Here is a 17221-nt window from a genome sequence, read left to right as displayed (position 1 = left end):
GGTTGGATCTGAGGTTATTCGGGGAAAATATTTAAGTACCAGTCTATATATAAAATTTAGGCACTGCCTATAGTAGAGGTGATTCATGGTGTAGACAAACTCACAAAACAAATGATGCTTTTTCGGTCTACATATGTTATAATTTTATATAACAATAGTCTTTTCTGTAAACAGTGTATTTTTTTTTCTTTTTAGAAAACCATACATTCATCTCCCACTAAAATCAACTAAATCAACAATAACTCTTGCAAAGTACAATTTGCATGTACTATCTATATAATTTTTATCTCTTAAATGCAACAATTGAATGACAATTAAGACTGGTCATGTGATCAGTATCTGTTTCTGAATTTTAAAAATAAAATTCAGTGGGTTTTTGACATACATGAATCACCTCATGTCTATTTTTTAAAAAGACTGCTACTTCAATATCTGTGCCAGAACCATGATTCGTGTGTGTAAACATAAGGCATTACTGATAAGTACGAGGTTCAACTTTTTTATTTTCGGGGAAAAGATTTTTGGGAAACATGACATCAAGCAATTAGTAACAATTATTTTCCAATATTAGATCAATATTAGGATTATGTAGGGGTAAAATTTGTGTAAAACTAAGATTTTATGCTAGAAATATGTACTCCTTTCCAATTTAAAAGGGGCAAACATTACTTCAAACAATTGTAGAGATTCTTCAATAGGTCTGTTCCTCCAGGGTGAGTCTGGTGGGTTGAAGCCTTTGATGTCCTCAGATTTCATGTGACAGACATAGGCATGGCCTTTCTTGATCATATCAACAGCCAATTCATACAGTTTGTCAAAGTTGTCTGAAGCATGGGTCACTTTAAAAGGCTTGTAACCTAAAAAAGATACAATAAGTCTAAAATCATATATGTTCCTGAAAGTGACTAATTGTCATGGTAGAAAGTGAAAGAAAAAAAAATTAAATTTATTTTGTAAACATATGCAAGAAATATATGTAATGATGAAGACAACCATTGCAAAGGACTAAAATTGATAAGGCCCGTATTTGGCCTCCTGCAGGACTTGAAATTAGAAATTTGATATGGAGATTTTTTTTTTCTTTTTTTGCTGTTTAGAATTTTAATGAATGATTTAGCATGTTCTACCATATTTATAAGCATATCATTACTCAACTATTGAAAATATGATGTCCTAAATTAAATTGGCTTTGGAGACCTTTGAAAATAACAAATTTAGCACTGATAATAGACCTTTTCCCCTATTTTGTTGTTTTGGCAGATAAAATAAAACTGAAAATTAATGAAATGGTGAAAATTTAAAACCACAATTTAATCATCCATTAAACAATACATATCACATTTTTGTCATTAAATTGTCATCCCTTAACTATGTTCTTAGGTTGTGACCCATATATCTTGACAACAATGTGAAACCATACTTCAATCAAAGCTAGTGGAATGTTCCTTGAATAAAATAATAACATTTTTAAATGTCTGACTGGTATCTGAACATGCTATAAGCATAATACTACTTTAGAATCCACAAAAAAATAGTGGAAAGTGAAGTTCTCCCACCTAATGTATTGTGCACTTGTTTCCTTGCATTGTATATAGTAAAGTTGTTGAATAACTATAATCATACCTTCTCTTTTTGTTGGGGTGGGGGGCAGGGAATGGCTGATGGTGTAATAGTAAGCATACTATGGACTACAGGCAGCAAGGTGGTTGTGTGATTAGAAAAAGGAATGGTACATCAAATATTACTCCTGGTAGAATGTTTATTCATACCTAGCCAATTGACCATTTCTAAGATGGCTTTGAAGAATTTTTCTTCCTCTTTTTCTGGATTGGTATCATCATATCTGAGATATGTGTTTCCTCCATTTGCCTGAAATAATAGAAGCACTTTAGGAAATTCTGTCTAAAAGTATTCTGTATTTTTTTGTAATTTTTAACTCTGATTTAAATGTGCTTTAATGGCCCCTAATTTTGAAATCACAACCTCAAAATCAATCACAGCCTTCCTTGGTGGTATGGCATGTTGTGGTACAATATCAAAGAGATCCAATTACTAGTAGTCAAGTGATTGGCAAGAATTCTGAAAATGCTTGTTTCTGGTTCCTTTTTTGTCTCTACTTCCAAAATGGTTCCAGTCATAATCCTCACAACCAATTCTAGCCCTCATTTAGTGATATGGCAGAATAGGGTAAAATTCCATCCAGATAACAAAAACGAAAGATACTTGTGTCAAGTCAGTTTTCTGATCTCTCATCATGGAATATATAAACAAGCACTACTACTGTCTTGAAAATGAATTGTGCACAGATGACAACAGCAGCAGGTTAGAATAACTGCAATTTTTTTTGTGGTGGTACAAAAAGGAGGGATATTGGTGTCAAGTCAGTTTTCTGATCTCATACAATGGAATAAATAAATTACCTTACCCTAGCATAACCAAAGTTGAAGTTGATAGCTTTAGCATGTCCTATATGCAATATACCATTAGGTTCTGGTGGAAATCTGGTGTGTACCTGTAATAAATTATCATCATAAATTAAACAAAAAAAAGATATTAACAATAAATTTCTGTATAATACGAACATATTAACTATAACCAGAGGCTCACGTGAGCCTGTATCGCTCACCTGGTTTAATTACTTGCTAAATATTTCATATAATTTTGCGTAAATTTACAAGGAATTTTCCTTAGATGAAGATTTTCTTGCAATTTAAAGCATTGGTAAACAGGAATTATTGCATGGGACAGGCTGGAAAGGGGACATAATGCATAGTTCGCAACCCCAACATACTAAAATCCGGAACCAGGCCTTTAAAAATGCAGAAATTGCCATTGTTTTGCGGAATCCATGAAATTTCTGCAAAACACAGCGTTTCTTAGCCTCCAACATGATTACTTTGCTAAAAAACTAATCTTATTAAACTAGGCATTTCACATCCAGTTTTGTATGGAAATATAGTTTACAAGGCACATAAATGCAAACAATGTCCATCAAATCTTAAGAATTATTTAAATAGACTGATTCATAAAGGATATAAATTCGACATTGTTGTTAGATCATTAAATCTTGTCTTTGTAGGAAAAAATATTGATACTCTTATTAGATCATTACATTATAACTTAATCATTCATATTTTAGCATTTTAGTCATTGCACAACTTCTTGCTAGACCAACATAGTCTATGATGTTGCAGTTCTAAATCCTTTGGAAGTTTTGTAACTGATATTTTTTGTGTTGGGAGGCTTGAAGATTTGTCATCCTTATTTGTGTCCTGAGCTTGCTTTCAGTAACTGCGAGCATTCATTGTTTATACCTCATTTGTTTGTCTTCTATGTTATTGTTAATAATTGTTGAGGTACTTTTCTAATGAATTGGATGTGTTTCAGGTTGATTTTTACTGTGTGTCTAACTTTGTATTTATTTTAGCCTTTGACCGTATAGAGGGGGAGGGTTTGGATCCAACAAAACTAGTTTAACCCCGCTGCATATTGTTTGCGCCTGCCCCAAGGCAGGAAATATAGTCACTGGCATGTAGTTGTCTTTTTTTAAAACATTTTAGTTTCTTACCATAAATGATAAACTGATATAGTATTGAGGAAGGGCCGGACCTTTTTCGGGATGCTGGGATCAGAGGTTTTTAAGCTCAGGATTTCGGGATTTCTGAGAATTAAGCCCGGGATTTCGGGAAATAAATCCTCCGGGAATCGGGATTTTAGCAGTTTTTAAGTTCCTTTGTTGTTCGGGATTTCAGGATTTAGTAAAAATAAAGTCGGGATTCCGGGATCAGACCCCCTCCAGCCCCCCCTCAGTATTGTGTTCACTGATTTATCCACTTTGTTTTTATTGGGGCAATTTAGAGCTTGCTACATGGAGGAAATTTCCAACTGGTTGAAGATCATGTGGCGACCTCTAGATGTATATTTTCTCGAGCGGAAACTTTGGTTAAGTTAAGATCCACAGTGGCAGCCATTTTGAAATGGCAAAAGAATCACAAGCTTTCATCTCCTCATGCCAACGATCATTTGTTTCCAGTTTTGTTTCATTTGGTCAAGCGGTTTCCGAGAAAAAGATTTTTACATGTTTTTCTCATAGGGTCCAATGTTAAAGTAAGATCCTCGGTGGCGGCCATTTTGAATTTCCGATTGGCACCAAAATCACAAACTTATATCCCTTCATAAAAGTGAACATTTGTGTCAAGTTTTGTTTAATTTGGTCAAGTGGTTTCCGAGAAGAAGATTTTTACATGTTTTTCCCATAGGGTCCAATGTTAAACTAAGATCCTCGGTGGCGGCCATCTTGAATTTCTGATCGCCACCAAAATCACAAACTTTCATCCCCTCATATCAGTGAACATTTAATAGTGTCAAGTTTTGTTTAATTTGGTCAAGTGGTTTCCGAGAAGAAGATTTTTACATGTTTCTCCCATAGGGTCCAATGTTAAACTAAGATCCTCGGTGGCGGCCATCTTGAATTTCCGATCGGCACCAAAATCACAAACTTTCATCCCCTCATACCAGTGAACATTTGTGTCAAGTTTGGTTTTATTTGGCCCTGTGGTTTCAGAGAAGAAGATTGAAATGTAAAAGTTTACGGACGGACGACGGACGGACGACGGACGCCAAGTGATGGCAAAAGCTCACATGGCCTTTGGCCAAGTGAGCTAAAAAGCAATCAAACATCAGCCTGCAATATATTTCAAGTAAACACTAGTGCAAATATAGCCGAAATTCATGATGCCACTGATAACACAAAGGCATTTATAACACAATTTAAGCTTTGGTATACAACAAAAGAGTTACTGAATGAATATCAAAAAGTATATCCTTCATAGTATATCTGACACTCTCAAGCTTGTGAAATATACAAAATATTCTAAAATATCAATGCTATCACTATAGGTTTCATAATGAGTGAAAGTTGAACATTGCATAATATCAACTCAAGTTATTTAATTTCAACATCATAACAAATGAGCCTCGATGAGTTTGTCATGACGTTGAGATTAAACAAAGAGAGTAATTGTTTGCAATAATCGACTTTCACAAGTCATAACCTTTGTTCAATGATTCTTTTGGAATGTTTCAACTGTCTGACATTTGTCATCTGGCATGGTGGAAATTCTAGGGATTTGGCGCCAATGATGTCACCATTGGCGTTGGAGAACAATATTAGAAACGTCATAACTTCATTTTGACCAATCACATTTTTAAAAAAAAAATGATACACATTCACAAAATAACCCAATTGCCACGGTGAAGTTTTCATATCACTAGTTGATATAACACAGTTCATGGTGTGATATCACAGATATCTAGCCTTCCAAGAAGTACCATGAGTGTTCTTTTTTTCATGGTGATTTAATTCTCGCTATATTGGTGATCAAAGTTGAAACACAAAAATTAAATAATAGGAAACATTTATGAAAGGTTATTTATCATTGACAAATTCACTGAACTATTTGTCTCCCACTAAAATTACATTACGCCAAAAAAAAAAAATGTGAAATTTTCCATGTGCAAAAAAAAACAAAAAAACACTTATATGGTAGATCAAACAACCAAAATCATAGAGAATCTTATTTACATGTCATTATATGCTTTGAAGCTATATTATTTAGAATATGGTTTAGAATGAATAATGAAAAAATCTATTTAGCAAACACTTCATGATGCTCTGAGTCATATGGCAATATATGATATGGACCAGCTGGTCACCGAAAAATATAAGTAAAGTCCAAAGTTTGGGGTGACTAACCTGCCCACATAATGTAATTTGACCAGAAGTATCATGAACTAATTGTTATAGCAAAATTTTCATACATAGTTTTCTCTGGAGTTTTTATGTGAAAGAAAGGAGAAAATCATACATCACTTCATAAATCATTACATCACCTTCTGAATTTGAAAGCAAGGCAGTCCATATAATGTTGTATGGACCTGCAGATATATCAAAGAAAGTAAATAAATAAAAATCTTAGAGTATTATAGAATATGTTATTTAAAACAGAAAAAAATATTAATATTACCTTTCCTTCAATTTCATCCATATGTTTCTTCAACAGCTCCATGGTCCTAGGATAAATCACATAACCTTCTGTTTTATAATTTTCACCTAAAATAGGAAGATATATTGACCACTAGTTTCTAACCAATGCTAACAGATTACTTACTTATTGACAAAATTCCACAATCTGACTCGTAAGTTTAAAATATATTCATTATTAATACTATCTTTACTGAGATCAATATATTTTGATCTTCGAATTTGTTGTTTCAAATGACAAGACACATTTTTTTCTAAATGGCAGGCTACGTGTTGAAAATGTTTATCAAAATTATTTTGAAAAAATGAAATCATCTTTTTTAGAGTTTATGTAAGTTAAATAATGTCCAAATCTTTTCTACCAAAATCTTTCCAACTTAATCCAGAACAAGATAAAAACAAGTACAAGGAAATTAGCACAACAAAATATAAGAAGTAACCATGTAGTAATCTAGAAGCTAAAAAGCTTACCTGTTTTGTGAAACTTAAGAGCAGCACCCATTATATCCATAAAGCTTTTAACTTCACCATCCTCACTGACAACTGAAAATTATTAACAAAATAATTAGGAAGAAGTATCATTTATGATAAACAAGTTTTACTCTCATCCATAGTCAATCATAATAATAAGTAATATGGTCTTTAAGTCAAACAAAATTAACAAACTCAACTGAGTTCATTTGAGAGTGACTCACAAGATTTAGAGGCAGTTATAGTACACATAAAAATCAGAATAGTTCATGTTTTCCTTTTCCATGACAACCATACACAATGGTAGCTCTATAATAACTAGCCAAATAATAAATTTAAATGGATAACCTAGTTGGACTATTTGACTCTAATGAAAACAGAAACAATTTAAAGTACTATTATGGTAATAATACAACTTTGTTTTCATAGTTCCAATTTCACAAGAAATAATACATCGCTCTTTGAAAGTTAGCTATGAATTGTTGCTATAGAAACTGATTTAAATGTTATATTTGTGATTTCAAAATTACATCTGATCCCCAATACTCATCTGATTAAAAGGCTATCTGTACACATCATTATCAAACATTCCAAAAACAATAACATTTTGTTTTTACTGATGACTTTAATATAAAGAATGTCAAGATTTTTTTAATGAAGGTACTGACGAAAATCATTGTTTATTATAGTATTAATGTATGGCCTCTTCCATATTGGCCTAGTAACACGAGGTATTAATAATGGCCAAGGATGGCTGTAATGGCCCGAGGCAGTAATCCCCACCCAAAAAAAAAATTGTAAATTTACAGTACAAGATGAAACATACCTAATAATTCAATATACTCAGTCCCAGTACTGTCTTTCAGCAACTTTGAATACCCTAATCTAATTAATGGAATTATTAGGTCACACTTAATCAAAGTTACTTATTGTAAGGAATATACACCATTTTGATTTAGTCCATAATGGTCCCCTATTGATGCCCCGTTTTAAACATCATTATGCAAGGGTGTTATTTCTTAATGATTGGCTGTAGGAATTTCCGGTTCATAATGACCAGTTGTTGAAATTTTCAGTTCATAAAGAATGGACATTTCTATACATATTGTAATAAATTGGTTAATAAATCATATTCTTAAATTTCACAGCAACATTGGTATTATCTTGGTCTCAATATCAAAATAAGAAAGATTCCAACAACATCACTGCCCCAGATAATTATGCATAACCTGTGTATCTACTAGTGATTCGAAGTAAACACATACTCATACTTACAGCTCTCAGCAGCTTTGGGGGCATCATCCTTAGTTGCTTTACTTGACTCAGCAGATTTCCCTCCTTTATCACCCTGATAAATTAATTGACCTTTTACCACTTCAGATTTAAAAATTCTTCATGACATAAGTCAATGCATAAAATTACTTACAGCTGTCAGACTTACCATACTTAAGTATGCAATCAAGGTAAAGAAAACCTAATTTGTGTGATTTTTGAAACATTTTTGACAGATATTTCTTCGTGGTACCAAAACTACAGGCAAACTTCACTTGCTCAAACTTGGACAGCTCGAACTCCAAGGATTTCTCAAACACAATACAAAGTATCGAACTTTTCTCCTATTAAATCAATATTAATTACTCTGGGTTTTCTCAAACACCCAAACTCACTAATGGGACAGCACGATAATAAATCTTAAAAAATTACCCTTACTAACTCTAACTCATCAACAATTTTAGGTAATAAAAGGTGTGAAAAAATGAAGCCCTAGTCAAAGTGTCATTTTAAGAAATTACAGGTAATATCTATGTAATTACGAATTAGGTTGTTCTAATTAACATAGTACTGATCGGCATGATGAAAGAATTAAAGAAAATGTTACGAAGACAAATTCTTGACCAACAACTCAAACTTTGGAAGTTTTTAAAAGCAAAGACAGTATTTTTAATGTGTATCAATTAACATAACCTTCTGAAAAAAAAAATGAAAAATGTTCAAGAACTGAATAAAACTTCATAGAAAGTAAGTGATTTCTAACGATAAAATACAACTCGGACCAACAACAACAACAAAAAATCAGGAAATCTTCAAACTTAAATTTCTTATACTCCTGATAACTCGACACATCTGAACGGTCCCTTGGAGTTAAAATTACTCTTTCTGAGTTATCTATTTAATAACCATGATGTGAACATTTAATTACAGTTTTGGTTTAATGATTATAATAGCTCTGCAAGCTCTACAAATGTGAACCTAACCACCTTATGAAAACACACAGCTTGTAGTCTTCAAAAAGTTTGTATGGCCATACTGGACATTTGGACCAGTAAAGAGGTCAGACTTACTAGTCTGAACATGACTTTATTGGACTTCAAAACAAAAGTTGAAGCTTTTGAACATAACAAATTCAGTCCTAATGCATTATTATTCCTATTTTGACAGTCATACCAACAAAATTTACATAGACAGAGCTCAATACAAATTTAAGCATTAGTCCCTTGATATAATAAACAACACAGATGGCTGGGGATCAGGACAACAAAAGCCCCCCCCTCCCCCCCGCGGATAAAAACCCCCATGAGAAATTGTTTTATAAATTACGAATAATATTACTATTAATACTGAAAGTGTAAAATTTGAAATTAAATTCTAAATTGTTAACATTTTAACTTTTTGTTTCTTTTTAAGACAATATTACATCATTAAAATGATAACAGTTTTCAAATATACACTCTTTAAAAAGGAAATATATCTAAAAACAGTCATTTTGTTGTCTTTTTAAGAAGTGTATTACTGGCAGCTTTTCTTATTTCATTGATGAAATTTCAAATGATTCTGGTAATAAGAAATACAATATCAAATATAAAATGAGTATACCCTTGAAAAAACATAGAAAGAAATTGACACAGTTTAATTAAAACAAAAACTTCCTAAATACACTAAACAGAATTAAAAATTACAAAAAAAGACAAACACAAATAAAATGCAATATCAATATAAACAGTCACAACAAAAGAAAAATAAAAAATACACAAAAAAAAACAACTAAACAATCAAAAATAACAATAAAAAAATATATATATATTTTTACATTAACATTAAGCATATTATAAGATAGGGGCTTTTGTCTGGGAGGCTTTTGTCCAAGACCCGATGGCTGAACTCCTACAGAATCTAGGAACAAAGTTATAATACCTTTTTGCTCACTGGTTTGGCCAAGTCTGCATCTGTTTTTGGACCAAGCAGATCTAACACCTGTAGTGACAGAATAACAGATGTATATAAAAAAAGACAGACAAAAGATATAAGAAGTGAAAATACTGTCTTCCACTTGTACAATAAAATCATACATTTTTTACTCAAACAATGGTCTTAATTATTTGTGAAACTTGAACAGCTTCTATAATTGACATATATGCAAGTATATATTAAAATTTACTAGAGACCAAAAACAGAATTACAAATTATTAAAAACAACACATAAATGTAATAATCTTAACCCACCAATTCACATAACTCCACACTAATAGTTAGTCATTACACAATTAACTCTTTTTGTGTAAATGAAAAACAGAATTTCATACGGGTAAGGATAATGTTCATTTCAGTTCTGTATACATGTACCTGCATATCAACTTCATTCTTTATAATTTTACCATCAGCAAACTTGAGCTTGGTTCTTGCATCACCTACAAAACAGCACATTTAATGTTTACCAACAGGTTTATACATTGAGCAACTGAATTGATATTTGTGATTTTTGAAACCAGATGAAAAGATAAAAGCCTAATTACAAAGTCTGCATAAATATAGCACTATTAACATATCTTATTTTCTTAAAATACAAGTTGTTTAAGACATTAAAAAAATTTAATGAGCTAATTTCATGACCTTTGATTCAAAGACAGTTTTACAACTTAAAAACTCAATCAAAAGCATGTCATCATTAACTGTGAGCTTCAAGTATGTTTACTACCCTTTAAGTTATGGTTATACAGATTTTGGGTTTATAATAGAGTGCAAGACATTAATTTATTTTGATGTCTGCATTAAACATATACCATGCAAAATGAACATTTACAGCTAATAATATATCTATGTTCCGATTCAAAAATGCCATGTCAAAATATTTCCTATTATGATTAGTTTCAACTGATAAGTTACCCATTATGGTTCCCATATTAAACCTGTATCTTTTCTCCATTATTTCTGATTTATACTTTTGAATCACTTCTTCCACCTGTAATCATAAAAGTTCACAGTTTTTAGGTTATATGATCCACTAAAGAACAAAGAAAGTGGAAAATGGGGAAGGGAATGGGGAAAAGAGATAACAATGCCACCAGACAGCAAAAAAAAAGTAGAAAAACTGTGAGTAAAACTCACAAAGTTTACCCCCTGCCAACCATATAATTTTATGCTGACTTGAGTTACTGAAGCTGTTTTATGTTATTATGAAAAACATTAAAGGACAGAATCATGTGAAAGATGGTATGAATATAAAAAAAATCCAATGCAATGTAATTTCATCTTGACTTCAAAGATAGCGGTCATTTACAGGTAATGAATATTAGCCCACACATTCTCTTATGGTGAGACACCCACACACCAAAAATAGAAAGCCTACATCAGTAAATGTCCAAGACACCAAATGTGCTAAATACATGTATGGTATGCCTATGAAGAGCAAAGAAGGTATGACCCACACATGAATCTGCAGACAGACAGAGTGATTCCTATACACCCCAATGAACTTTGCATCATCTCATGTTATTAATACACTCATACGCCAAATATGGTATGAATAATAAAATTCCAATAATTTTAACTGGAGTTCAAAGATCAAGGTCATTTAAAGGTAATTAATGTCTTAAGGTGATTCACCCACATGCTGAAAACTGAAAGCCTACACCAAAACACAAAAATATTGTGTCCTAGACACAAATCCAAGTAAAAAAACCTTGAGGTCAAGGGACAAAGTCATATTGAGGTCATGAATGTATGTGACACATTGTCTAATAGTGATACACCAATGTGCCAAATATGGTATAGTAATGTTAAAGAACAAATAAGTTATAGCAGGGACCTGAATCTGCAAAGACAGACAGACATAGTGTTTCCTATTTCACCCTTAACTTTGTTCCCAGGGAGTATAAAAAGATCACAAGGCAGTCTATGGGCTTTTAATCAACAGTGAGAAATTTCCCACAGCCTTCCACTGGCCCTCAAACAGTTACATTGTATACCTGTTCAGGACAATTGGTATCACACTTTAGATAAGTTCATTAATAGCATTGTACAATTATGTTCATATCCATACACTGTACATGTAATTTGACCAACCATATTGATATGCAGCGATGTTCTTCTGTAACAAAGGTTGTAATGACACGTCTAAAGCACTTTGATTATTTTGAAGTACATAATGACTGGATGCATCTTGGAAAAAATTTACTTTCTTTCTTCACGTTTATACATGTACTATGAAAAGTATCCAGAAATACTTTTATTTCTCTGACCAATACAGGATAACTTTAGAAGGATGACCTGAAAACAACCTGTTGAATAAATTTACCACTCTTCTGTTTTTTTTTATTATGCATTTATATGATAACTTATACTTACATAATCATGTATGTTTAAAATTGCTAAACGCCAGAACAACATAAACACTATAAATGTTATTATTTCGGGAACACCTTTAATAATTATAATCACTTAAAACTTGTATTATGGTGCAACATCAGTGTTGAATACTTGAAACCCAATATTTAAAAAAAAAAAAACAAACAAAACACAATGAAACCTTTCACAGTGCAATTACCATACTTACAGCAGCCTCTATCATATCAGGTGTGATAGTAACTCCCACCCCACTCTCCTCCTCAAACTTAATTCTGTCTACAGGTGGCAGTGGATGGTGAAGAAGGTAGTCCATTGCAGCTAAAATGGTTGATATAAAAAGATTGAAATGGCATCAGACAACTGAATAATTGAAACCAGAATTAACAAAAAACCTGTCTAAAACACTCATATTTTAAAGTACATTCGCATGAGTTACACAATAATATGTAGTTGGCAAAAGCCATTGCCTATATAGGGGAATGCCACAAGGTTCAACATTCTTGAATTATCATTATCATATCCTTAATTTTAGCAGGTCTGATTCAGAATTTGTGCAAATTCTGGAAATATCAATTTCCATGGATGGCAGCAAATATTCTAATTATAACTTGTGATGTTTTCAAATGCACATAAAGCTAACAGATTTGCATAATAAAAAAATTGTTTGCTTTTCCTATCCTAGAAAGCTATGCTTTGATTTGAATAATATGATCGTAGCTAAATTATTTCCAAGGCAGGCTGGAACAGCCAGTAGAACAGTGCAGAAAGATGCATAAGTACATCCAACTTTTCCTTAACTATCAAATATGTGGCTGTTCCATGAGTTTCATTATAAAGTCAAATAAAAATGAAAGGAATGCATTTCAGACAGGTATATATTTTTATTATTTATTTTTTTATTTCCATGCTGCAGAACTTCCCTGTTAAGGCTGTTTCTGCTGATAACCAAACAACATCCAGTTTGGCTGGTAACTATCAAGAACTTTATTTTCAGTCATACACGTTGCCATTGAAATCACTTGCTCAAGTACATGTATTAACCTCTCACCAAAAATACAGCATGGGGTGCAAATAATCTTTTACATGTAACATGTAAATGCTTGTGTAATACTTTATAATGGCTGTCTTTAAATATAGAAATCCCTTTTATGTTAGATAAGCTGACAAGTCATTACAGATTTTTATATGTACATGTAGATTAGACCATTATCAGACCTTAAGCAACATGATCAGGCCATAAGTTACATCATCAGAGCTTACCAGTAAACGGAGTAAGGGAAAAAAATTATAACAGCATTTCAAATAACCTTACCATTCAACTGAATTTCTGATGATATTTTCTTTTGAGCCACATATTCAATTATCATGGATTGGTGGGACTTAATTTGTGCTTTTAACTTGGAAGCAATGCTGTATAATAACTTTCCCATGTCTTTGTCTATTGTGCTTGCTCCACATTTTTTAGCCTGAATATAAAAGAATACATTGGTGTTATGTAAATGTCTAATACATACATGTATTAACAGCAATTTTGAAGACAGATAGCATCATAGAGAGCCCAATAGGGCAAGATCATTTAGATGAAATGTCATCGTAAGGCATTCAATCAATACTGATCCTGTTTTCAGTGGTGTCTCCATTTGTTTGTTGTAAATTGTAGTTCAATTATTAGTTTTTCAGGGAAAAATTGAGTTGAAGCAAATCTGGGTGGATATGCTATTTAAATAGCACCCAGGTTTGCTTCAACACAATTTTTCAACAATGTACAACAAACAAATGGATTGTATGCCTTCTTTTAATTGAATTTTCATTCAGAACAGGAATATCTGGAAAATCTATGAATTATTTATCCCTAACTTTGACTTAATATGCATTCTAATACTTGATCCGAAATTTAAAGCTGCATGAAAATCCACCATTCAATCAACCCCGTGTGCACTGTTTATAAATTGCATTATCTTGCCCATTCTCCTCAAGTAACATATTTACATACAATCAGTGTCAAATAACGTGAGGCTCAGTTAAATGTATGGGCATCAATAAGTAATATCTTATCACAATCAAATGTGAACTTAAAATCTGAAATAATACATGTACATGGGTTTAAGTTTAACTTAACAAAGTTAAAACAAAAAATATTGGTGACCTTCATACACAAATGTATTACTATGTAATGTTTTTTTTCAGTGTTTTCACTTTTGTTTAAAAGGCAAAATGTTAATAATTGACACACCTTGTTTTCATCATACCAAAGTATAGAATTAAAATAAACTTAAAATCTGAAATAATACATGTACATGGGTTTGAGTTTAACTTAACAAAGTTAAAACAAAAAATATTGGTGACCTTCATACACAAATGTACTACTATGTAATGTTTTTTTTCAGTGTTTTCACTTTTGTTTAAAAGGCAAAATGTTAATAATTGACACACCTTGTTTTCATCATACCAAAGTATAGAATTAAAATAAATACACAGAATTAAATGAAAATTGTTAATATTATGTCCTGAAAAGTCTTTCCAAAATATGCTGGGACCAGTAGTTTTTCATTTTTCATCTGACCAAATGACCAGTAATAAGTAGTTCTTGGTGTGGACTGAGAGTGAAGTGAGTGACACCAGTGCAACTATTTGTATTTCCCCAGAATTGCTCAGATGCCGGAATAATCTAGTTACATTGTAATACCCTGTTTTTCAATTGCTTGATTTTAACAAAGGAGAAACACAATATTAACAATAATTATGAAATAACACATCCTCCTACACCTTTAGGTAAACTGCTTCGGTCAGATAAAGTACTGTAAGAAGCAGTAGGAAACTTTTTTTATTCTTGGGAAATTAATCTTTTTTTAATGGAGAGATGGGGGTAGGAATTTATTATACTTGATATGCTTGTGGCACAAGACAAGCAGTATTTGACATGTCACTACACATGCTATTTCATAGTAATTTCAATTTTTGTATAATTGTCAAATCAGTGTTCACTATGGCAAGGTTGCACTTACCCACTTCCATTGATTTTTGTCATTTTACAGACTTATGCCACTCTTTATCAGGAGTAACTTGTAGCTGCACAAGATTGTTGGAGTAGTCATTCATGTTATATCACTTCTTGTTATGATTCACGGCTATTATTCAACATTTTTTGTACTTTGTTTTGTTCAGCGTCAACAAGTCGCCATTTTCGGGGATAGGAGTGAAACGTCAAAGAATCTCTTTTATTTCATCATGTAAAATAATTTTATCACATTAGGATCATTGTAAAGGTCCCAGTTTTCAATTTTATGTAAGGTGCACCTTGCCACACTTGAACATGCATTTTGTTATAAAGAATAGTACTATTTTGTCAAAGGAAACTTATGCATTGTTGTTTCGTCTCCTATACTGATGCGCATTTATGAATGTGGTGTCCAATCGTTTATTTTATCACAACTTGTCCATTTCTTACTTTCACTCGAATTGTTTCATTAATATATTACTAAGGACAGTTAGCGGACAAGTTGACATAACTTATTTTTGCTGTTTTAAGCATTTCCCATTGTCCATACACCCCGTCCTTTACAAAAAGGACAATCTGCCATTGGTCACTTTAGGTCACCTGGTACAAATTCCCAACATATATTTAAACGCGAAAGTATTTCAACATGGCAGATAGCTGAAAGTATCTTCGGCGGCAATTTACATATCCAGAATTTTTGCCAAAAATCTTTCCAGACTTTAGGTGAAGAAATTATACCAAATATGGATTTTACTTAACTTACGGAAGATAATGATTCTGTATGTCTGCCGCTAATATTACTCTCTATTTATGCAGGAAGTTTAACGGAATAATATAACCGCTTTCATGAAAGCACAGTTCTATCTCCCACCACGTCGGACACCACTCGTACAGTTGATATAGTCATTATATGTAAACATTATTATTATTATAATAAACGTTTTGAAGTTAACAGCAAATACCCTATCTTATGAGCAGTATCCCGATTACCAGAAACATTGGGAATCCATGCTCACAACAAAACAAAGGAACGCATACCAGATCCGATCTCACAGGACAAAGACTAATACCAGAAAACCCTATGCATATATATATATACACATAAGTAAAACCTATAAAAAGTGAACCCAAAAAAATGGAAACTACAAATACAACTATTAAAATCGAACAGTTATATGAATATAGCACTACATGTTCTACATGTACATTACGGTAACCACCGGCAGGTATTACGGACAGGATACCGGCGAGTGGCTTACAGTACATTATTGTATTTAACATATTTACATGAAACTTTGTCAACTTAGATGAAGAAACTAGCAGAGGAATCAGGAACATCAACATTGGAGACATCTTAAGTCAAATCTAGGGAAAACAACACAAACAGACAAAACACAAACTCAATATAGTTACAAACTTCATTCTAGCATCTGGCAAATTCCAATGCCTACTTGTAATAGAAGCCATTGAGGGATACCATCAGTAAGATGACTCAGAATTAGCAATACCAAATTGTCCTAAATCTTACCTCAAGGCATAACAGTGTCATGAGAAAATTACTTTCCCTCATTAAAAGTATGTGTGCATGCAGCACCTTGTGATTATTTGTGCCATACGCATGAGATTGGGGATTGAGGGTGTGTAGATATTAAAAGAATTCAACTTCGAACTGATTTCAAACACTTGCATACCGAATTTATCAATTTCCCTAAAAAATAAATTGGTCCAGCACAATTTATTTTGGTCAGGCTTGCAGCCTTTGGCGCCAAACCAAACGACAGGGAAGAATTTTCAACTTTCGGGCAAAAAAGAAAAAAAAGTGTTGCATCATCTGTTTGTTTACATATTAAAAACTGACACCACAATTAATTTGCTTAGATTTAGGTTGGTGAGATTACCTGGTCTATTGCTTGTTTCAAATTTGAAGACAATTGGTCGTTTTTTAAAGTTTCTTTAGCCTTTTGTTCACTCAAACCAATGCCAACAAACGTCGCTGTCAAATCACTGGCCATTTTCACTTTTCAACGTGCTTCCGGTGGATCAAACTAATCTCAGGTACGGAACCGAACAATACGGAACGTCAATAA

General features: G+C 32.5%; 1 protein-coding gene across 1 annotated transcript in view; it reads right to left on the bottom strand.

Annotated features, from left to right (window-relative positions):
* LOC148627457 (glutamine--tRNA ligase-like) overlaps positions 1–17176 on the bottom strand; it is a 28345-nt gene extending 11169 nt beyond the window's left edge. The window contains exons 1-12 of the mRNA XM_088573568.1: positions 17033–17176; positions 13449–13602; positions 12345–12454; positions 10676–10751; positions 10136–10200; positions 9707–9766; positions 7790–7862; positions 6515–6586; positions 6027–6112; positions 2426–2512; positions 1770–1869; positions 670–857 (exon numbers count right to left, since the gene is read on the bottom strand). Coding sequence (XP_088429694.1) covers positions 670–857; positions 1770–1869; positions 2426–2512; positions 6027–6112; positions 6515–6586; positions 7790–7862; positions 9707–9766; positions 10136–10200; positions 10676–10751; positions 12345–12454; positions 13449–13602; positions 17033–17146 — 1185 coding nt within the window. The 5' untranslated portion in view covers positions 17147–17176. The remainder of the gene's footprint in view (positions 1–669; positions 858–1769; positions 1870–2425; positions 2513–6026; positions 6113–6514; positions 6587–7789; positions 7863–9706; positions 9767–10135; positions 10201–10675; positions 10752–12344; positions 12455–13448; positions 13603–17032) is intronic.
* Positions 17177–17221: the final 45 nt, after the last annotated feature.

This window comes from Perna viridis, chromosome 1, assembly GCF_037379345.1.
Source record: "Perna viridis isolate PV_CMFRI_1.1 ecotype Kerala chromosome 1, ASM3737934v1, whole genome shotgun sequence".
Lineage (NCBI taxonomy): Eukaryota > Metazoa > Mollusca > Bivalvia > Mytilida > Mytilidae > Perna > Perna viridis.
The sequence above is the reverse complement of the archived record's forward strand: the minus strand, read 5'-3'. Positions and strand labels throughout refer to the sequence as shown.